The following is an 18,436-nucleotide window of genomic DNA, read 5'->3' on the forward strand; positions in this document are numbered from 1 at the left end:
CTCTACCTAACCGACGGATTCGGAGCCTCGTTTCTCCGTGCTGTGATTGACAGTTCTGGCTGTCCAATCACAATTGCGGATATCGCTCCCTGCAGCCAATCAGCTTTGTACGTGGTTCAGATGCTCGTCCAGCACGCTACGCTGTGTCTCTGTTATGTGTGCCATGGTCTCAACCCAGCAGTGTTGACAATAGGGTGAAAGGAAACAGCCCCGGATCATAGACGAGCAAAGAAAACACCAAAATCCAGGGTTTTTGGGGAAGACGAGCGAGTGAATCAATAACAGGAATGTAAATGCGTTAACGTAATCGTTTGTATAGGTGTATTTTGTAATTAATGGGAGTTTGAGGATTATTCAGTTGGAAGGAAGGCTACTCGTGGGTTTGGCTGTTTCAGGCCAAAGATTTTCCTGCTGCTCCGCCGCTGCTGGGGAAAGGCTGTTCTTACCGAACTGGAGGTAGCCTAACTAATAGCCCGATAGCTTTCCAAACATAGGATAACTCCTCGCCGCCGTCTCCGTTGCGAACCGCAGAGGATCAAGGTAAAGTACTACGATTGGAGGGCTACCAGCCACTTGGTCGGCTGCAGCTTGTCGGGCTCGGGTCGGGACTCGGGACGGTGTGTGTCTCCCAGCCTGGTCACTCTGTCAGTCTGTGAGCGCTAGCTAACGGTAGCAGCATTAGCACTGCCCCGTATTTACATCTGGGATGATGGGTGATCGCCCGAGCCCGCCCAGGTAACTCTATCTTATTAGCACACATTAGCTTTGATATAATCGCAGGTTTCATTCTTTTAATCAGCTTCTTGTGTTTCCTTTGGCTGGTGGCGGGTCTTAAGCTAAGGCTACATGTTCAACTTGAGCTAACCCGCGATAACCGTTGCACTAACGTTAGCTAGCTACCAAAAATATAATTTTCTAAAGTAAAGCTTCAAAGCTTTGAAATGAAAGCCGCTTTATCTTCATGGCTATAATATCTTAGAGCTTTATGTGTTCTTTGGAGACGACTATCTTGGTTCAATGCGGCTTTGTAACGGTTAGTCGGGATGCTAACACTGCTAGCTAGTTAACGCTAGTGAGGCTATCGCGCTGTCAAGTTTTGAATGCTGCGCTGCCTCCTCCTCCTCCTGCTGCTGCTGTCGCTGCCAGGCCCGATTTGCCCATGCTAACGCCAGCTCTCCCGAACGGCTTCATTTTTAACCTTAGAGTTGATGGCCTACTTTGCTGCTCTAGCTGATAACAGCAGCAAATATGTGACATCACATTGCACTGTACAGGAACTGGGGTTTATTGAGTTATTTGCTGTATGCAGCGGCCCACGGGCTGGTTCGCTCAAAGTAAATGCTGCTGTTTAATCCTCGTGAGTTGAAAAAGCCCCATGAACCCAGCCTGAGACAAGTTTAGCTTTCCTGTCAAGTGAAGCCAACTGTCAAACGGTGTGGCGATAATCCTACATGAACTTTGACTGGCTGTGCACTAAGAGGCTGTTTCTGACAGGCTCGTACCTCTAAACTTGTCATCTTATATTTTCTTGCACAGACCACCATTGTTTCTACATGTTGAGTAATGTGTGTAGAACTGTTAGGAGGGAGAGAGAGATCATCACCACTAATAACAATGTAGTGACATTGTAGATGAGAGGTGGGAGCATGGTGATGAGTGGAATGCATCGGGCTAACTTTAAAGTATTATCATACTACTTTTGCTTTTATTTTGCCTAGTCTCTACATCCCCAGCCATTTACGGGAGGCCAGTTGTGGCCTTTCATATACGCATATTTGCACTGTCTGTGTTTTAGGAAGGTTTACTCCTGTTCTGTGTCACATCTGGCTCACCTTTAGGGTTCTAGAGTTTAACCATGTTGTTAACAGGTCCAACCTTAACTCAGATAACTTAACATCCAAAGTCTTCTGTGTTTATGACAAGGCTGGTACATTAACTGCCTCCTCCTTATCAGCTCTGTGTGGTTTTGTGTGTGTGTGTGTGTGTGTGTGTGTGTTTGAAAGTTGCTGAGTTCATTTGTACTTAGATGTGTGAACAGCGCAATTCACCCATGAATGAATCACACCAATTAGACGGGTTGTCAGGTTGCAGCATTCAGCTGATAGTAGCAACAGGAGACTTTCGGAAGTATGAGGATTCAGTACAGTAAGCCAGGGATTCATACTGGTATTGTTAGTTCAATTTGTTAGCAATTTTTATTGGATGGATATGTAAAGTAACCTGTCTTCTTTATGTTGCTGTGACATGCATGATACTTGCATGACTGGTTTTTGGGAGGCAATAAAAGCTGCAAAGCAGGATGAATTATTGGATTTAAGGGCATATCGTGTGTTTAACTTACACAAAGGACTGTTTGATATCGACTGCTTATATGTCGAACTGCACCATATAGTTTCAGTTTTGTTGACTGGTAAGATGACATTTACTGCTGGCAGTAAATATTGAAAAACACTTAAAAAATTTTTTTTACTTATTATAATGAACACTTATGTTTTCCTTAGCAAAAAAGTAGAATAAATAACAATAAAAGCAAGTTAAATAAAACAGTCTGTGCATTTATAGATTTCTTTTGGTATGGATGAGCTGAAAAAATAATTTAATTAACAACCAAAAAGTGTCTTTGAGGATCTTTTTTTCTGAAGCAAGTTATTATCAGAGTCATGTTATTGAGTGTTGGCCAGCCAAACCAAGACAGCTGTTGTTGTTGCATAAGGCTTTATTTATTTATGACTTTATTTATTTTTTATTTTCTACTACTTCTGTGACATTTAATAAGCTGAATGTACTTCTAACAATGTAGATAATGATTTTGCAGGCCTATATCAAGAAAATGTTTTTATTGTTATTATTATTTTTATTTCCATGAAATAAAAAGAAAAACAATTGGGCTGTACCAAAATATGACTCTTGTCGTATTATGAAAAATTTTTAAATACTGGACACTGCAACCCTGTGAAAAACTAAGTACACAGCACGGTCAATAGCTTGTGCAACCATTTAGCAGCAGTATGTTGAATAAATAGTTTTCTGTATGCCTTTATAAGTCTCTCACATCCCTTTGTAGGAATTTTTGTCCACTCTTCTTTAGAACGTTGCTTCAGTTCATTGAGGTTTGTGAACATTTGTTAATGCATACCTCTCTGTGATCAGGGTATGGTCTGCAATACCTTGATTCTGTTCTTATTCAGCTATAGTGTTTTAGATTTTCCTGGTGTGCTTTGGACCATTACCCTGTTGCATGACCCAGTTTGGGTAAGCTTTAGCTGTCACACAGATGGCCTCATGTTTGACTACAGAATACTAGTTCATGGTGGACCAGTTCAGATCCTGTGGCTGCAAGACAAGCTCAAATCATCACCCCTCTATCACCGTGCTTGACAGTTAGAATAAGGCACACAGCTGATATGCTGTGTTTGGTTTTCTCCAACCATCGTGCTGTGCTTTATGGCTAAACATCTCCACTCTGATCTCATCTGTCCAAAGGACGTTATTTAAGAAGTTTTGTGGTTTGTTTTGATGCAACTCTACAAACCTGAGCCATGCTGTCACATTTTTCTTAGAGAGAAGAGGTTTTCTCCGGGCAACACTTTGAAACAAGCCATATTTGTTGAGTATCTTTTTTTTTTTTTAAATTGTACCTTCATGAACTTTAACATTTAACATGCTAATTGAGGCCTGTAGAGTCTAAAATGTAGCTCTTGTGATTTTTGCAAAAAACTCAAGAGACATCTACCCCATTGCTAGCACACACCCAAATCCTCAAGACCAGCAAACTGCTCAAACTTCTGCTTTTATTGAGGTGCTCACACTTGCTAATGATCAACAACCAAATGCATTTGATCAGCAGCATGTAGCTAGTCTTAATTCCTTAGAAAGCAGTAAGGGTATACTTAGTTTTTTATAGGACTGCATAGTATGTTTCAAGCTGGTATTCCTCTCATCCACAGCACTGCATTCTTGTACATATTTGCGTGTGCATTTTTGTTCCCTTACTCCAGCTCCTTTCTTTCGGCCTTGCCATTGCCTGTTTGTTGACTTCCTGTCATACAGCAGCTCCCTCCCTCCTCTTCCTCCTTCCCTCCCTCCCTCCTCGTCCTCCCTTTCAGTTGGTCTCCCTGTTGCTTGCTATGCACCCCTCCTCTCTCCTTCCTCCTTGTTCTTTAATCCCACCCTCACCAAGCCTGTTTGGATGTCATCTGTTCTCTTATGTAAGAGGCATGGGAGGAGAATGGCTTTGGTGCTTGGGTGCCATACGCCTGACCAGGCGGCATAGTCTTGCTCTCCCTCGTGTGTTGTGGAGTGTTGTCGCCATTAGCTGCTTAGTCAGAGAGAACGATTGAACGTGAGGCACTGATGGTTGTACACAGGGATTCCAGTGGTCCTATCCACAGGTAAGAAAAGTAATGTGGCTGTTCAGTTTTTAGATTGTTCCGAAGGTGACTAATCACAATTTGATCACTTTCAGTGGTGCTGCAGTGGAAAAGCACCAATTTGTACTGTTTACTTTTACCATTTGTGATGTAGGAGGTAGAAATTGAAATTAAGTCTTTTCCTTGTTTCTTTTTTATTTTATTTTATTTTTTGGAGCTGAATGATGCTCTTTGTCATCATAGCAGAGATTAAAACTTGTATTGCCTGAAATCATGAACACAAAGAGCTGGAAAGTCTCTCCATAATATTATGGTGGAATCTTGGAGCTGATATGGACCCCCCTTGCCCACGCCAAAAACCCCCCAAAACAGAGCAAGAATATTAAAATGTAATATTATATATTATAAAAGACAGCTGGAAGTGCTGATTTAACCATTTATAAGAGTAAAACTTGATTATCCAAGAGGTGTCAAAGAGTACGTACGTCAGAGCTAGTCCACTTTCAGACATTAGCCGGGGATTATCGCTGAGTGCAGGTGATTTTTAGACGCCTCAGCCTTGCTTTGTCCGGTATCTGTAAGGCTCTGTACCCACAGCAAAAGCACAGAGAACAAGTTGCAAGGTGTCAATTTGCAAGGGTTTTTGTTATGTTTATACTGTAGGGTATGTCAGCCTTGTGATAAAGCCGACATACTTTTTAGGCTCACATTTGAATAGTTTTGAAAGGCAAAACTATGGCAGGAAATCTTTCAACAGAGAAAAAACAAACAAACCAAGTCTCTATCGTGTGTTGTTCTTGACCATAGTGTTTTGTTTTTTTTTTAAGCAGAATTTTAAGTTTGTTAGCTGCTAGACTGACTGATGCTAACCAACCACAGGAGAGATCAGTGTTTAGCTGGAGGTATTTTCCAAGACCGGTGACGGTGCTGATGCCAAACAGAAGGCATTCACACAGCTGGATCATTAACTGCTGGGTGACAATGAAAGTGAAGACCGTGAGTAGTACTGACAGATGACTCTCTTGTCATATAATTGGTGTTGTCATTTGTGAATCTGTGTCTGTAGGGAGCTGTGGTAGTGTACGCCAAAATTGTGTGTTGTACATTGAATTGTTACAATACTAGAATTTTACTGCCTGCTTGCTACCATTTTTGATACCAAGAAGAAAAAGATTCTCTCTCTCTCTCTCTCTCTTGACTACAGAATACTAGTTCATGGTGGACCAGTTCCACCATGAACCAGTGGGCATATCGTGTGTTTAACTTACACAAATATCTATATATATCTATATATATATATATCTATATATATATATATATATATATATATATATATTAGGGGTGCAACGATACTCGTATCGATATTGAACCGTTCGATACAGTGCTTTCGGTTCGGTACGCATGTGTATCGAACAATACAAAATTTTTAATTTATTTTATCAACTTTTCTTCTGACGATGCTGTCTGTGTTGAGAGCTCAGTGGATCTGCGTTCGACTACTCCGCCTAGGCTGCACTGTCGAGCGCAGATCCACTGAGCGCAGCGCAAGCTAGCAAGACAGAAGCTTAGCTCGTTGCAACATGGCAAATTGAACCTCCCCCACCCTCATTCAGATCTGGCCTTTGGAACTGTTTTGGTCTTCATGTGAAGTATGACCCTGAAGGTAAGCGCATCATGGACAAAAGTAAAACAGTATGTCGGATGTGCCACGCAATGCTCAATTACATGGGTAGGAACTAGTGCTTAGCGCAATTTGCTCGTTAACGTGTTGACGCTGTCCAGCCCCACGCACGGGGCGATCCGCGGTAGATCGAACCGAACCGTGAATTTTGTGTATCGTTGCACCCCTAATATATATATATATATATATATATATTAGGGGTGCAACGATACACAAAATCGTTATATATATATATATATATTAGGGGTGCAACGATACACAAAATCGTTATATATATATATATATATATTAGGGGTGCAACGATACACAAAATCGTTATATATATATTAGGGGTGCAACGATACACAAAATTCACGGTTCGGTTCGATACTTTGGTGTCACGGTTCGATATTTTTTCGATGCAAAAAAATGTTCATGCCTTTTTAATTTGTCATTTATTAAAATTATAAATATATATTTTAACTCAAAAGTACAGTTTTTAAATTTAATGTTGCTGAAACGACAAAGTAATAAAAAAATTAATCTATCTGATGGAGAAATCCCTCATCTTTGGAAAAAGAGAGTTTATTACAGAGAAATGGCTCTTTCCAAAATAAAAGCTATACTATACGCTTCTTCTGGGCTATATTCTCAGCAGCATATTAAACATATCAGGTCCCCATAAGGAGAATCATGTGCTAACGGCTGTCTAAATGACTCGGGTAAAGTCTGTAGCATGCGTGCTTGTTGTTTTTGTCTGCTTCCACTTGTCTTCGCACTAGGATGATGTCGGCGTAAATGTGCAGTCATATTCGTTGTGTTCCCACTAGTGCTGTCAGCGTTAATCTCGTTGAAATGACGTTAACGCCACAACACGGCAAATCTCCGTTAACGAGCTACCGCGGATCACCCCGTGCGTGGGGCTGGACAGCGTCAACACGTTAACGAGCTAACTGCGCTAACGCACTAGTTCCCACCAATGTAATTGAGCATTGCGTGGCACATCCGACATACTGTTTTACTTTTGTCCATGACACGCTTACCTTCAGGGTCATACTTCACATGAAGACCAAAATAGTTCCAAACGCCAGACCTGAATGAGGGTGGGGGAGGTTCAGTTTGCCATGTTGCAATGGGCTTAACTTCTGTCTCGCTAGCTTGCGCTGCGCTCAGTGAATCTGCGCTCGACAGTGCAGCCTAGGCGGATAAGTCGAACGCAGATCCACTGAGCTCTCAACACAGACAGCATCGTCAGAAGAAAAGTTGATAAAATAAATAAAAAATTTTGTATTGTTCGATACATATGCGTACCAAACCGAAAGCAGTGTATCGAACGGTTCAATATCGATAAGAGTATCGTTGCACCCCTAATATAATATATATATATATATATATATATATATATATATATATATATATATATATATATATATATATATATATATATATATATAAATAAAATTTTTAAAATAAAGATTTGAGCAATGGTCTGCAGAAAATATATTCATGTACAGCCTTGTTTATTACTTGTGTTTCTGGTGACTTCTGGTGCATCATATTTCTGTTGCTTATCTGTTGCTTAAAGTTGATGAGCTTTGATTAAACTGTACTTGATTATGGACTCAAACAACTACATAGTTGATCCTGTTGTACTTCTTTGTCAGTCTTTATGAGAATGATTGTGGAGGTTTGTTAGCGATATTGTTCATATGCGTACCTCAAGGTGAGGGGAGGGGCTTTGTGCCTGATTAGCTGGAGTGGTGCTGTGTGAAGTTGTGTGTCAACTAGAGCAAGTGTTGCATCAGTACTGTTGTAAATGAATATCTACTCCAATGGTTTCTTGTATCTTATCTGGTAGATTGTATTTTTTTTTTCTGGTTGAGAAATCTACTTATACACTCACTCAGAAATAATGAATATGACACGACTACCTTTGGCCAGACCATCAAAGTCTGGCTTCATGTCTGATGCATGCAGCACAGTGGACAGATGTTTAGCCGTCCCTTGGGATCTATTATGTGCTGTAGTTTGTCATAGAAAAGGCTTGTTTGTCTCTGTAAGTGAGCTGTTGAGGCTTTTGTTTTCCTTTTAGAATGTTGCGCGCTGCACTAAGTTAGCTCAGGGTAGTTCTGTCTATATTAAACCTATGTGCTAGTGCTAATTTGTTGTAGTTGTGCAAAATGTCTGGCTTGAACCAGGGTCTCCATCTGCATTCAAATGATAAACAATGATAATAGATATTTGAAAGTTTACCTGGAAGATTGTGATGATTATCACTGACAGCTGTCTTTGGATCTATTTGCCATATGTTTAAAGTAAGACCTTACAGTCTGTTGCGATTTTCAATTGCAAAACTATATTTAAAAAAAAAAAAAAAGAACAAAGTAGTTTTGCATTACAACTGGAAAAGGGGAAAGAACTGATTGCTCAATAGCAAGTTCTTTTATAGCTCGTTAAAACTTTTTTCATGGTTAAACTTGAGGCTTTGCCATTTGAAAATCTCCAGAACTTTTGTCATCCTAGATTGACTGATTTTTGAATTTGGAAGCCCATGTCCTTAGGAGGACTCTGCCTTTTCTCCTGCTGACTGGCTCATTGTAATGTAAACAAACACATATAGTCAGTCTGTAATGATAGTATGCTGTAAATGTGTACAAACTGTCCTAAACACTGACAACTTCAATCTAATGCTTAGCAGAAAGATGAGAGGACTGTGGTTTTGAGGCTGTTTTAGCATATCTTCTTATATTCACAGTTGGCACTCTTGATTTTTATCTTCTTCCTCTTGTAGTTATATTGCATCAGTGCTGACAGTTTCATCACAGAGAACCACAGATGTACATGTTGCTTCTCTACAGTCATTATAACTGCTGTAGATTCTTTACTATGATGGACAGTAAGCGGTGTATCCTCAGGGAGCTTTTGAAAGCCTTCGACTATCCATATGAATGATGTGCGTATGTACGTGTTTGTACTGAAGTCCAAGCCTGTAGTACCTCTCCTCGCTCTGTTGTATACAAGGCTTGGTGGGCATGTTGTATGACAGCCTTTTGACTTTGACAGAACATTTGCTACCAGCACAGACCGCAGCCTGCAGCATCTCATTCATGTCTTATTATATAAGGATTTTTGTTAGCACTCTAATTTATGTCCTCTCAGGCCCCCCATGCCATCCAGGTCAGTTAGTGATCAGGCTCTTTGTCCTTTCCTGAAATCAGAGTCCAGTTAGCTTCCTAATGTCCTGAATAAACTAAAAATATTAGCCTCATTCTAACTAGCAGAGGCCAGTTTTGTTGTGGCTTGTGGTTGATATTGAGCTTTGTATTTTTCCCATGTACAGTACTGTTGCAAGAAGAAAGTGGGAGTACTAATGAAATATGGTCAGTTAAAGCCAAACACACTCACATCTGACTAAATAGTTGTACTTTTCACATCTTTGATTAAATTAATTTCTATCTTTGACTACGGGCTGAATTCCTGAGTTTCATAACTCAAAGAACAAGCTTTAACAGCAACAACCTCTATCCTGTGATTACTTATTACACTGGCACAACAACGTTGAATCATTTTTCTTCCAAAAAAATGTTTTTCCTGGATGTCTTGAGTGGTCCTTTTTAAGTCATGCTATAATACCTGTAATTGGTCAGGGCCCAAAAGATGAGTTCATGACTTCATGCTCCTTCTAAGGTTATTTGAAACTTGTTGTGATTGGTTGTGATGGTTCACATGTTGTCAGGATTCACACTTTATGGGGAGAGACACTGTGACAACTCAGACTTCTAATCACTGCGTTTCCTTTAATTTAGGTTAAGATTAAGATCAGAACACAGTTCAGTTCACAGAAGTTGAGAAACTTTTCTATGCAACCGGGCTGTTGTGTTTTGGTGTCTCTATTCCTTCAGTTCATTGGTATCTGAAGCAGAGTCTGCCAGCGTCCCCCTGGATGACCTGGAAGAAGGAGGGTTTATTTGAGCTTTTTGGTTATTTTGCACCAGAAAGCATCATGTTGCAAGACCTTAAAAAATGGATCATGTCTTTAGGCTGAATTTGATCTAAACCAAACATTCGAATCATTGTCAGTTTTACAGTTTTCTTCTCAGCCTCTGCCAGAGCAGCACATTTTTGAAACTCTATTGGTTTTTCTTCAGACATTCCAGGCTTTCCATGTGCGCATTTGTTTTTTTAAAATGGATGTTTCATTGGTTTTGTTCGTATTTTTATAGGTTGTTAGCGAACTACCTGAACAACTGAATTGGCTAGTACACAAGCCTAACTGACACTAATGAAAATCTTAGCATGTTAGCTTAGCGTGTATGTATGAATATTTACTTGTTTGCAGAGTTAGGGTATCGTGCTTATATCAAAGGATGACAGCAGATCTTTAAACAGTGTGCATCATAGATGCTAATGTAACCAGAGGACCACAAAAACAGGGTTAGTTTGCAGATGTGAAACTTTAAGAAAAAATTTTAGCCCCATAAGAGGTTTAAAAAAAAAAAGAAAGAAAAAAAATAACGTCACCACACCCACATTTGTGGCCACCCTACAGATCTGTACCTCTGACAGCCAAAAACAAATCCTGAGTGTGCTCTTCCAAACATGTGCTCCTGGGTGTGGTGCAGAAAAGTAGTCTCAAGTGTGACTTCTGCTGCGGCTTGTTTTTATTGCTTGAGAAGTTAGTTTGTTAGATTCTTTTTTTAATTGTTATTTTAACATGCAATCAGCAGCCAGCACACACAGCAGTTGACATTTCCTCAGCTTCCTCCGACTGTGTCGATAGCTCGCAGCTGCAGAACCAGCTCCATTGTTGTCGGTGCCGCTGTGTATGTGTGTGTGTGGGTTTTGTGTGTTTTTTTTTTTAAAGTTGTGTGTGTGTGTGTGTTTGAGATACTTTGATGGTCTTCTGGCAGGTAGGAGTGCGGCTTGTTTGTGTACTGTAACCATGCTTGAACTGAAGCCTAAAGTGTCTCCCATGCTGGGAAAATGAGGCTGTCTGCTTTGGCTGCAGGAAAATGAACTCGTAGAGAGCTAAAACTGTAACTGGGGATGTTGTTTTTTTTTCTTTTTTTTTTCCATTTGCATGTGCTTACTATCAAAAAAAAAACGAACCTGCATGACTTTAGTGCACGCACATGCTCACACACAAAAACTTGTAAATGTGCTTCCTGTGCCTTAAATTCAAACTGGAATGAGAATGGTTAATTTAAAGCCAATACTGGCATTACACTAATATAAGTTGTTTTTATATGTGTGTGTGTGTGTGTGTGTGTTTGTTACTTTTAAAAATAATTGTTTTAAGATGGGGTTATTTGATCTTTTATATGATTTTAAAGATTTTCTTTTTTTGCTTTCCATGCTGAAATTCTTGGAATAATTCAGAGCTTGAGAGAAATGATTTCTGGACAAATCACTACATTTCATTAACAAACCAGTAAATTTTAAAATAATTTCGAGTGATGTCAACACACTGTTGAAGCACATGGCTATCAACACAAGCTCGTGCAATTGGCTGAGAAGTGAGAGGAGGGAGTGAGCGGTGACGGCACCAGCAGCATGATGACTGACATTAAAAATGATCACAAATAAAGTGTTATGAAATGTAACTGTCCTATGAAAAAGTGACAATTTTTTTGTTGTGGTTAATCACTTTTGCTTTCTAAATTTGGAGCTTTCTGAACACGTCTAATGTGACTTCATCCCCCCCCCTTCCTCCTGTGTCTCTCTCACCAGGGCTATGTCCTCGGCAGCCACCACAGCTCCCTCTGTGGACAAAGTGGACGGATTTTCACGGAAGTCTGTCAGGAAGGCCAAGCAGAAGCGGTCGCAGAGTTCGTCCCAGTTCCGCTCTCAGGGCAAACCTATAGAGCTCACGCCCTTGCCCCTGCTCAAGGGTAAGTAGAAACACATGTTTGCGTGTATGTGAGAGAAATCTGTGGTTTGTGGGGTGAGAGGCACAAGGGATGATTACCAAATCAAATACAAGTAACATCTAAAAGGCCCCTCTAGCTTTGTTTCTGTTAATCTAATTGTACTGAATTTGAACCCTGGTTCACTGACTCAGTTTCATTGCGTGTAATGTACACAAAAGTGTTATTATATTCAGACATTTTCATATTTCACAAGTATATTTTTTCTAAATTAATGTAACATAAATGTCTGGATATAGGCTAGTCTAGCATTAATCAATCAGCTGAAATAACAGCTGTGATGAGCACTCGAAATCAACATAAACTAATGCTGAAGATCCAACAGTTGATAAGTCATGACTGGAATATTATTTTCACCGCTATATAAGCTAACTGGATATGCTTTGCCTCTATATCTGTTACACTAGTCAGAGGCTGTTTCAGGGACTTCCTCTTTTTCACATTTTTTATGTGTTAAATAATTTGATGACAATGCCACATTAGCAAATAGCCTCCATAAACGCACACAGTTTGCAGTATTTTTTTGCAAAGAAATGGGGGATAAAATGTGCATGTCTACTCTTTGATGAAATGATACTAATGTTCTGAACATACAGCAGAGATATTAAATGAAAGTAGGCTATCGATCACATCACAAAGGTATTCATCTAATACCAATAACAATGATGGTATTCATAGCATTGATCATTTGTATCAATCTGCCCACCCCAAGTGAAAACAAAGCCAGCAAATGGCAAATTTCCCCCATTATGCTTAAGCGGCTACAGCAGTAATTACTCAGAATAAAGATTTGTTCTGATTAGTTAAAATCAAGCTGAGCAGAGCAGATGATAGTTATGTGAAGTTTGATATTTAGGTAAGTAAAATGTCTTAAATTAGTGAAGATTCATTCGTGGTAGTGTTAAACTTCTCTTCAGGGTTTTCAGGGCTTTGTGTGTGGCACCCCCCACACACAAATTTTTTTTAAATCAAGACACTCACCTTCAACTTGTGTTTTGTCTCTGCCCATTGATGGCAAATTTTGTAGCATTGCTCTGTATAGTCTGGTTGGATTAGTTCTGTTTGAATGCAGCTGCTTTTCTATGCCAACTATTCTCTGTATGCGAGTGTTTTATTAGTGACATGTCTAGACAGGCAGATCATTTCGATGATTGCAGAGAGCAGGTTGGTCCTAGAGGACGACCTATACAAGTTATACAAGATTCATTCTTAAATTTACTGTGGTATTAAGACAATCCACCTTAAAAATAATCTTGTTTTATTGTCACAAGTAGTCATGGATTACTCAGTTGCTCTGCCTGATTCTGCTCAGGTCAGCTGGTTGTTGAGTTTGTGGGTTTTAAAGCATGTGTCTTACCAAGAGGGAAGTGGCCTCTGTTTGGCACGCTGTGTGACATCAACAGTCATAACATGGTTGAAGAGTGTTTCCCCTGTCTCTTCTTTACTTTGAGTTTTCATTCATTATAAGTTTGCGATACCAATATATCAGCAAATGTCTAATACTGGCTAAAAAAATCAGTCTAGAGATGTTCTCATTAAATGCAAGATGTATGTGAGGAATAAGAAGATCATAGGTTAAAATATGAGGAATCTTCTGATTCCTCAAATGGTTTAATAATAATATACCCTAAGCTTGTTCTTGTTATATGTAGCTGTTTGGCTGCCATGATGAAATGGACTTAACATTTGAACTGCCTTGAACAGAGATTGGCTCCTTAAAACAGAAATCATCACATTTTGTTTAAGCAAGAGGTTTTTTCAAGTTTAAAGTTGGAAACATGGATACATTTTCAGTGCTTTTTTTTCTTACCTCTTCTGTCCTATAAGGCCTCTTCAAGTTATCATAGAACCCCTGAGAAAGTCCAGAGGCTCAGGTTAGGAGGAACTGGCAAAGATCGATTTAAACGGATCTACACCCATATGTATGTTTTTGATCATGCTGCATTATAAGGACATTTTCTCTAAATTGTTTGATAAAGAGTCTCAGTGTATTAATAAGTAATGGAATGTGTTCAAACGTCACATCTCATATAACTTTAACCTGCATTGTGACATGCTAAGTGAATAAGGCATCTGTGCTATGTAGCTGGGTGTAGTAATACACAATGTGTTACCCTGACGTTTCACCTGAGTAAATACAACAGTGTGGTGGTGTGGTTTGGTAGTGACAGCAGGAATGCTGTCAGACAGAAACCAGACAGATCCTCCTCCTCTCTGAGACTGATGGAAAGTCACTTCATAGTTCCATCTCAGGATGCAGGAAGAGGCAGAAGTGACTGATGAAGGCAGCTGAAGATAACAGTAGGCTCTCTTGTCTTAAAACTATGTTAAGGTCATCGTCTATTACACATAAAACTAACAAGTTACTACACTTGGTGCACTGAGTTAATCATAATCTCTGTGCTAACTGTCAAATGGTTCTGTTCTCTTATCTCATAGAAGCTTATATTCAGTGACACCTGTGCTGTCTGTATGTGTATATGTAGACGCTGTCAGCACACAGCAACATGCTTGATCTCCACACCTGTGTTGATTACTCTGGTTTCCATGAGCTGCAGATATTTTTAGTAAAGAGGTATAGTCTGTCTGCTAAAGAGAGAAGCAAAAACATCAGGGTAGTTCTAAATGTTTCAAAGAAATGCAGAACTAAGTTTAATAGAAAGCCATGCTTCATTTCCTTTTTTGGAAAAGCAGAACAGCAAATCCACCTGGACAATGATAATATTATGAAATAAAAAACAAGAAACAGAGCAGGTAAGAGTGCTTCAGGTGAGGCCGCAGACTAAACTTCACCTTGGTATACCCTTGGTTTTTTAGTGTGCTTTATAAATAAAATTTATTATTAATGTTATTATTATTAAATAAAACATGCTGAAGACACATGACGTCCACTCAGTCACCATGAATTCACGGTGGGAGTTACCCTCTCTGGAATACATCGGAAGTCACACAGACTTTGAACTAGGGACCTGGTGGTTAGAGGAAACTGTTGATGTGTAGAAGCAGCTTCAGTGATAAATACAATTAGAACCATAGTGTGTGGAACCACAGTTATGGTATCAGAGAGGAATCCCCCTTCTCAAGTGTTTTTGTGTAGTGAAGCCGTTAAAAAGCAGCAAGTGTACAGCATACACTGTATATTTCCTGTACTGTTTTTGCAAAAGGCTCTGCTTTCTTCTTCAAAAGGTTGCTTTCAGGAAATTCTGTCCTGTTGTCCTCCCAGTAAACCACCACTGCAAAAAATGCTGGAATCATCTGATAGAGCAGGTTGATAATTAAACAGCAGCACCATTCAGTGTGACCTCAGGTCCTCGAGTACGTGGTTGATACTATTAGTAATTTAAACCATACCCAGTAACCTGTGAGTCAGTTTTTAAAAAGTGACAACCCAGATGCACTTTGTTCTTTAAACAGTCATAAATTCTTTGGGATTTACATTGACAATTAAATATCAAATGCTTTTACAATTAAACCTGTCCCAACCAATGATCTCCTTATTGACTTGATCAGTCTTTTAATATTTTGTATCTCCTCAAAGAGAGTCACATCCAGTACTTACTTTAGATTGATCAAAATGTTGTAACACTGACGTGCATGTTTAGCTCTGATACTGACAGCGTAGTTGCCACAGTAATAATTATTATGCGTTTTCACCGTCTGTTTAAAACACTTCTCAGGTTTTTGGCTATACTGACACGATAATGTCACACAGTTGCTTACTTGTCGGCACCAAATCCACGATACAAATCTCTTAACTCTTAAATAACCTTGTTTTTTTCCCCCTCCTCATTCTGATGCTCAGTTTAAGCTTAAACAAGGCCATCTTTACCATGTCTAACATACCTGAAAGATTTGAGTTGCTGCCGTGTGATTGGCCGATTAGATATGTGTTATGAGGTGTACCTAAGGCCATGTCCACACTAATACGTTTTGGTTTGAAAATGCATCATTTTGTCTCCGCTTTGGCCTTCCGTCCACACTGAGACGGCGTTTTCAGTCAAGGAAAATGGAGGGTTTCTAAAACGCTCTCCAAAGCAGATACATTTGAAAACGCCATTTTCACGGCGCAGTGTGGACAGCGAACCTGGAGCCTTTTCGAAAACGATGACATATTTTAGTCATGTGATGCAGTCATGTGACCAATTAAACTAAGATAGCGGAGGGCATTACACAGCAGTTGTTTTGTTTGCTCTCAATTTTGACAGCCCTATTAAAGATTTAATATCAGTGTGTACATGCTCCAGATAGCTTTCCTTCAAATACTTCTTCACACTCGCTTTTGCAACTTTGTACTTTTGTGTTACTCGCACCAACAACTCCACCTCATTGTTAGTCCATTTAAAAAACCTCTGTGCTTTTCCTCGACATTTTGCAGCAACGTTTCAAAGAGCCGGAAAGTAAATAAACAGCAGACAGAAATGAGGCAGGTCAAATTGTATTGCATTTCACGCATGCACAGTACTGGAACGTAAGCGTTTTCACCCGTTTCAGTGTGGATGAACAGCTCTATGAAAACGATAGTGTGGACACGGAGCATTTTCAGATGTATACGCCGTTTTCAAATTTATCTGGGCTAGTGTAGACATAGCCTAATAGTGACCAATGAAGTGTATGTAAACAGCTAACGGTGGTTTATTTTACAGTCTTACTGTATTTATTTGTGGTTCAGTGACTGAGCCGGCACACCGTCCGTCTTTTTCAACACTTCCATGGTTCAGTTTCACACGTTCACTTTGCATTCACACACATCCACACATTTCCCACCTCCTCAGTACAATCACAGTCTGCTGCTCCTGACCACTGCCTCAGCAGCTCCACTGGAGCTCCACTTTTAGCCCCGGACGGTCTCTTTACCTATTATGGATTTGAATTTTTGCTGTTATTCATTTTCTCCTGCCTCTATACTGGATTCTCTTCAGAATCTCTTTGAGCACAGACCCAGGGTACATTAAAAAGAAAAAAAAATGTTTCAGTAACATGGACCTCCTGAAGTTTGCACCAATTCAATTCAGTTTTATGTTTTATTTATATAATACAAATCACAACAACAGTTGCCTCAAGGTGCTTTATATTGTAAGGTAAAGACCCTGCAATAGTAGACAGAAACCTCTGCATTAAACACGTGTCTGTGTAAAAAGATTGTTTTTATACTGATTCTTAATGCAGCCGATTACACAGGCTTTGTAATTTCACTGGACAAATTTCTTTCTTTCTTTTGTTTTTTTTCTTTTTTGGGCAGTTTAGCAATGCGCTCGCTGTGTGGCCTTTACTTGTACAAATCCATCCAGTTTATATATTTATATTTTTTGTGCCTTATCTGTCTCTATTGCCCTCTTCATTGTCCCTCGATAGCACCCAGTGGAAAAAGGTCAGCACAGATACAGTCACATCACACTGATTTTGAAAGTCAATCCCACAGTCAGAAGTATCCATGTCCTCCTGTTTTCGCTCTTTGATGATGATTATGATGGATCCATATACTGGCTCCAAGCTCACACATTAACTTCAAAGCACACACAGAAGTCCGGGTGTGAACCCGTGTGCGCGCCCTGACACGTCTGTGCTGCAAGTGTCAGTTATATGTGCAGGCATGATGTGAAACTAGGGCTTTGCAGATTTTAATTTATTATGAATCTCAGCACAACGACAGTATTAATTTAATGTATCAATGGGCTCAACCCTGCGATGTGATCAAGCTGTTCTGTGCCGGGAACACATTTTAATGTTGCCATTCTGTTCCCAGCCCTGATCGCCTCCTTCATACGTTTGACAAGCATTAGCCAGTTAGCACAAGTATTGACTTTAAAGGAAATTTCAACAATTAAGCTTGCTATTTAGACCCATCAGTCAGTGACTCCTGTTTCATTCAGATGTCACTCTTGCACCAAATTTTGTGAAAAATGGTTTTGGCAAGTATGTGAGCCTCATGTTTGCTGTTAGCTGGTAAAGACTAAAAACCATTTGCAAGTCCCTGAGCATCCACGTGTGTCTGCGTAACATAACATGTGTAACATTTCATAATCAGAAGGTAGGCTTAAGGGTCTTAACGTCTGCATGCCTGTTTTGTTTTTTTTTATGATTGCACGAACTTGTCTGCAGAGACTTTTCATTACGTTGCACCCCAGGCAGTGTAAGTAGAACAGGAATAACAGCTCGGCCATTGTGTCTTTAGCGGTCCCTGTCCGCAACACAGTATAATTAAGACTTATTGTGACAGTTTTAGTGACTTGACACAGTTTTACTTAACTGTTGACTGTTGACTGTGGCTGTTTTTACACACTGTACATACTGAATGGGTCTTAATGTAGACGGAATCCACTGAAATAAAAAAAAAAAAAAAGCTTTAAATTGTTAGTTTACATAGACTTTAAGGAATGGTTCAGCACTTTGTGATTTGTCAGCATTACCTGATTGAAAGAACACATCAAAGAGGTTTCAGACCAGCTTTACTGTCAGCATTGGTATATAGAGCACACTGA

General features: G+C 39.6%; 1 protein-coding gene across 4 annotated transcripts in view; it reads left to right on the plus strand.

The window, feature by feature from the left end:
- The first annotated feature begins 151 nt into the window (after positions 1–151).
- The window catches only part of ppp2r5eb (protein phosphatase 2, regulatory subunit B', epsilon isoform b), a 54,500-nt gene continuing 36,215 nt past the window's right edge, over positions 152–18,436 (plus strand). The window contains exons 1-2 of one of the 4 annotated variants that reach the window (XM_063497181.1): positions 152–735; positions 11,761–11,921. In XM_063497181.1, coding sequence (XP_063353251.1) covers positions 707–735; positions 11,761–11,921 — 190 coding nt within the window. In that variant the 5' untranslated portion in view covers positions 152–706. Of the gene's footprint in view, positions 736–4,153; positions 4,392–11,760; positions 11,922–18,436 lie in introns of those variants that run through there. The other 3 variants (XM_063497182.1, XM_063497184.1, XM_063497180.1) reach the window with 3 other exon arrangements.

The sequence above is a fragment of the Pelmatolapia mariae genome, linkage group LG16_19 (genome assembly GCF_036321145.2).
Source record: "Pelmatolapia mariae isolate MD_Pm_ZW linkage group LG16_19, Pm_UMD_F_2, whole genome shotgun sequence".
Taxonomy (NCBI): domain Eukaryota; kingdom Metazoa; phylum Chordata; class Actinopteri; order Cichliformes; family Cichlidae; genus Pelmatolapia; species Pelmatolapia mariae.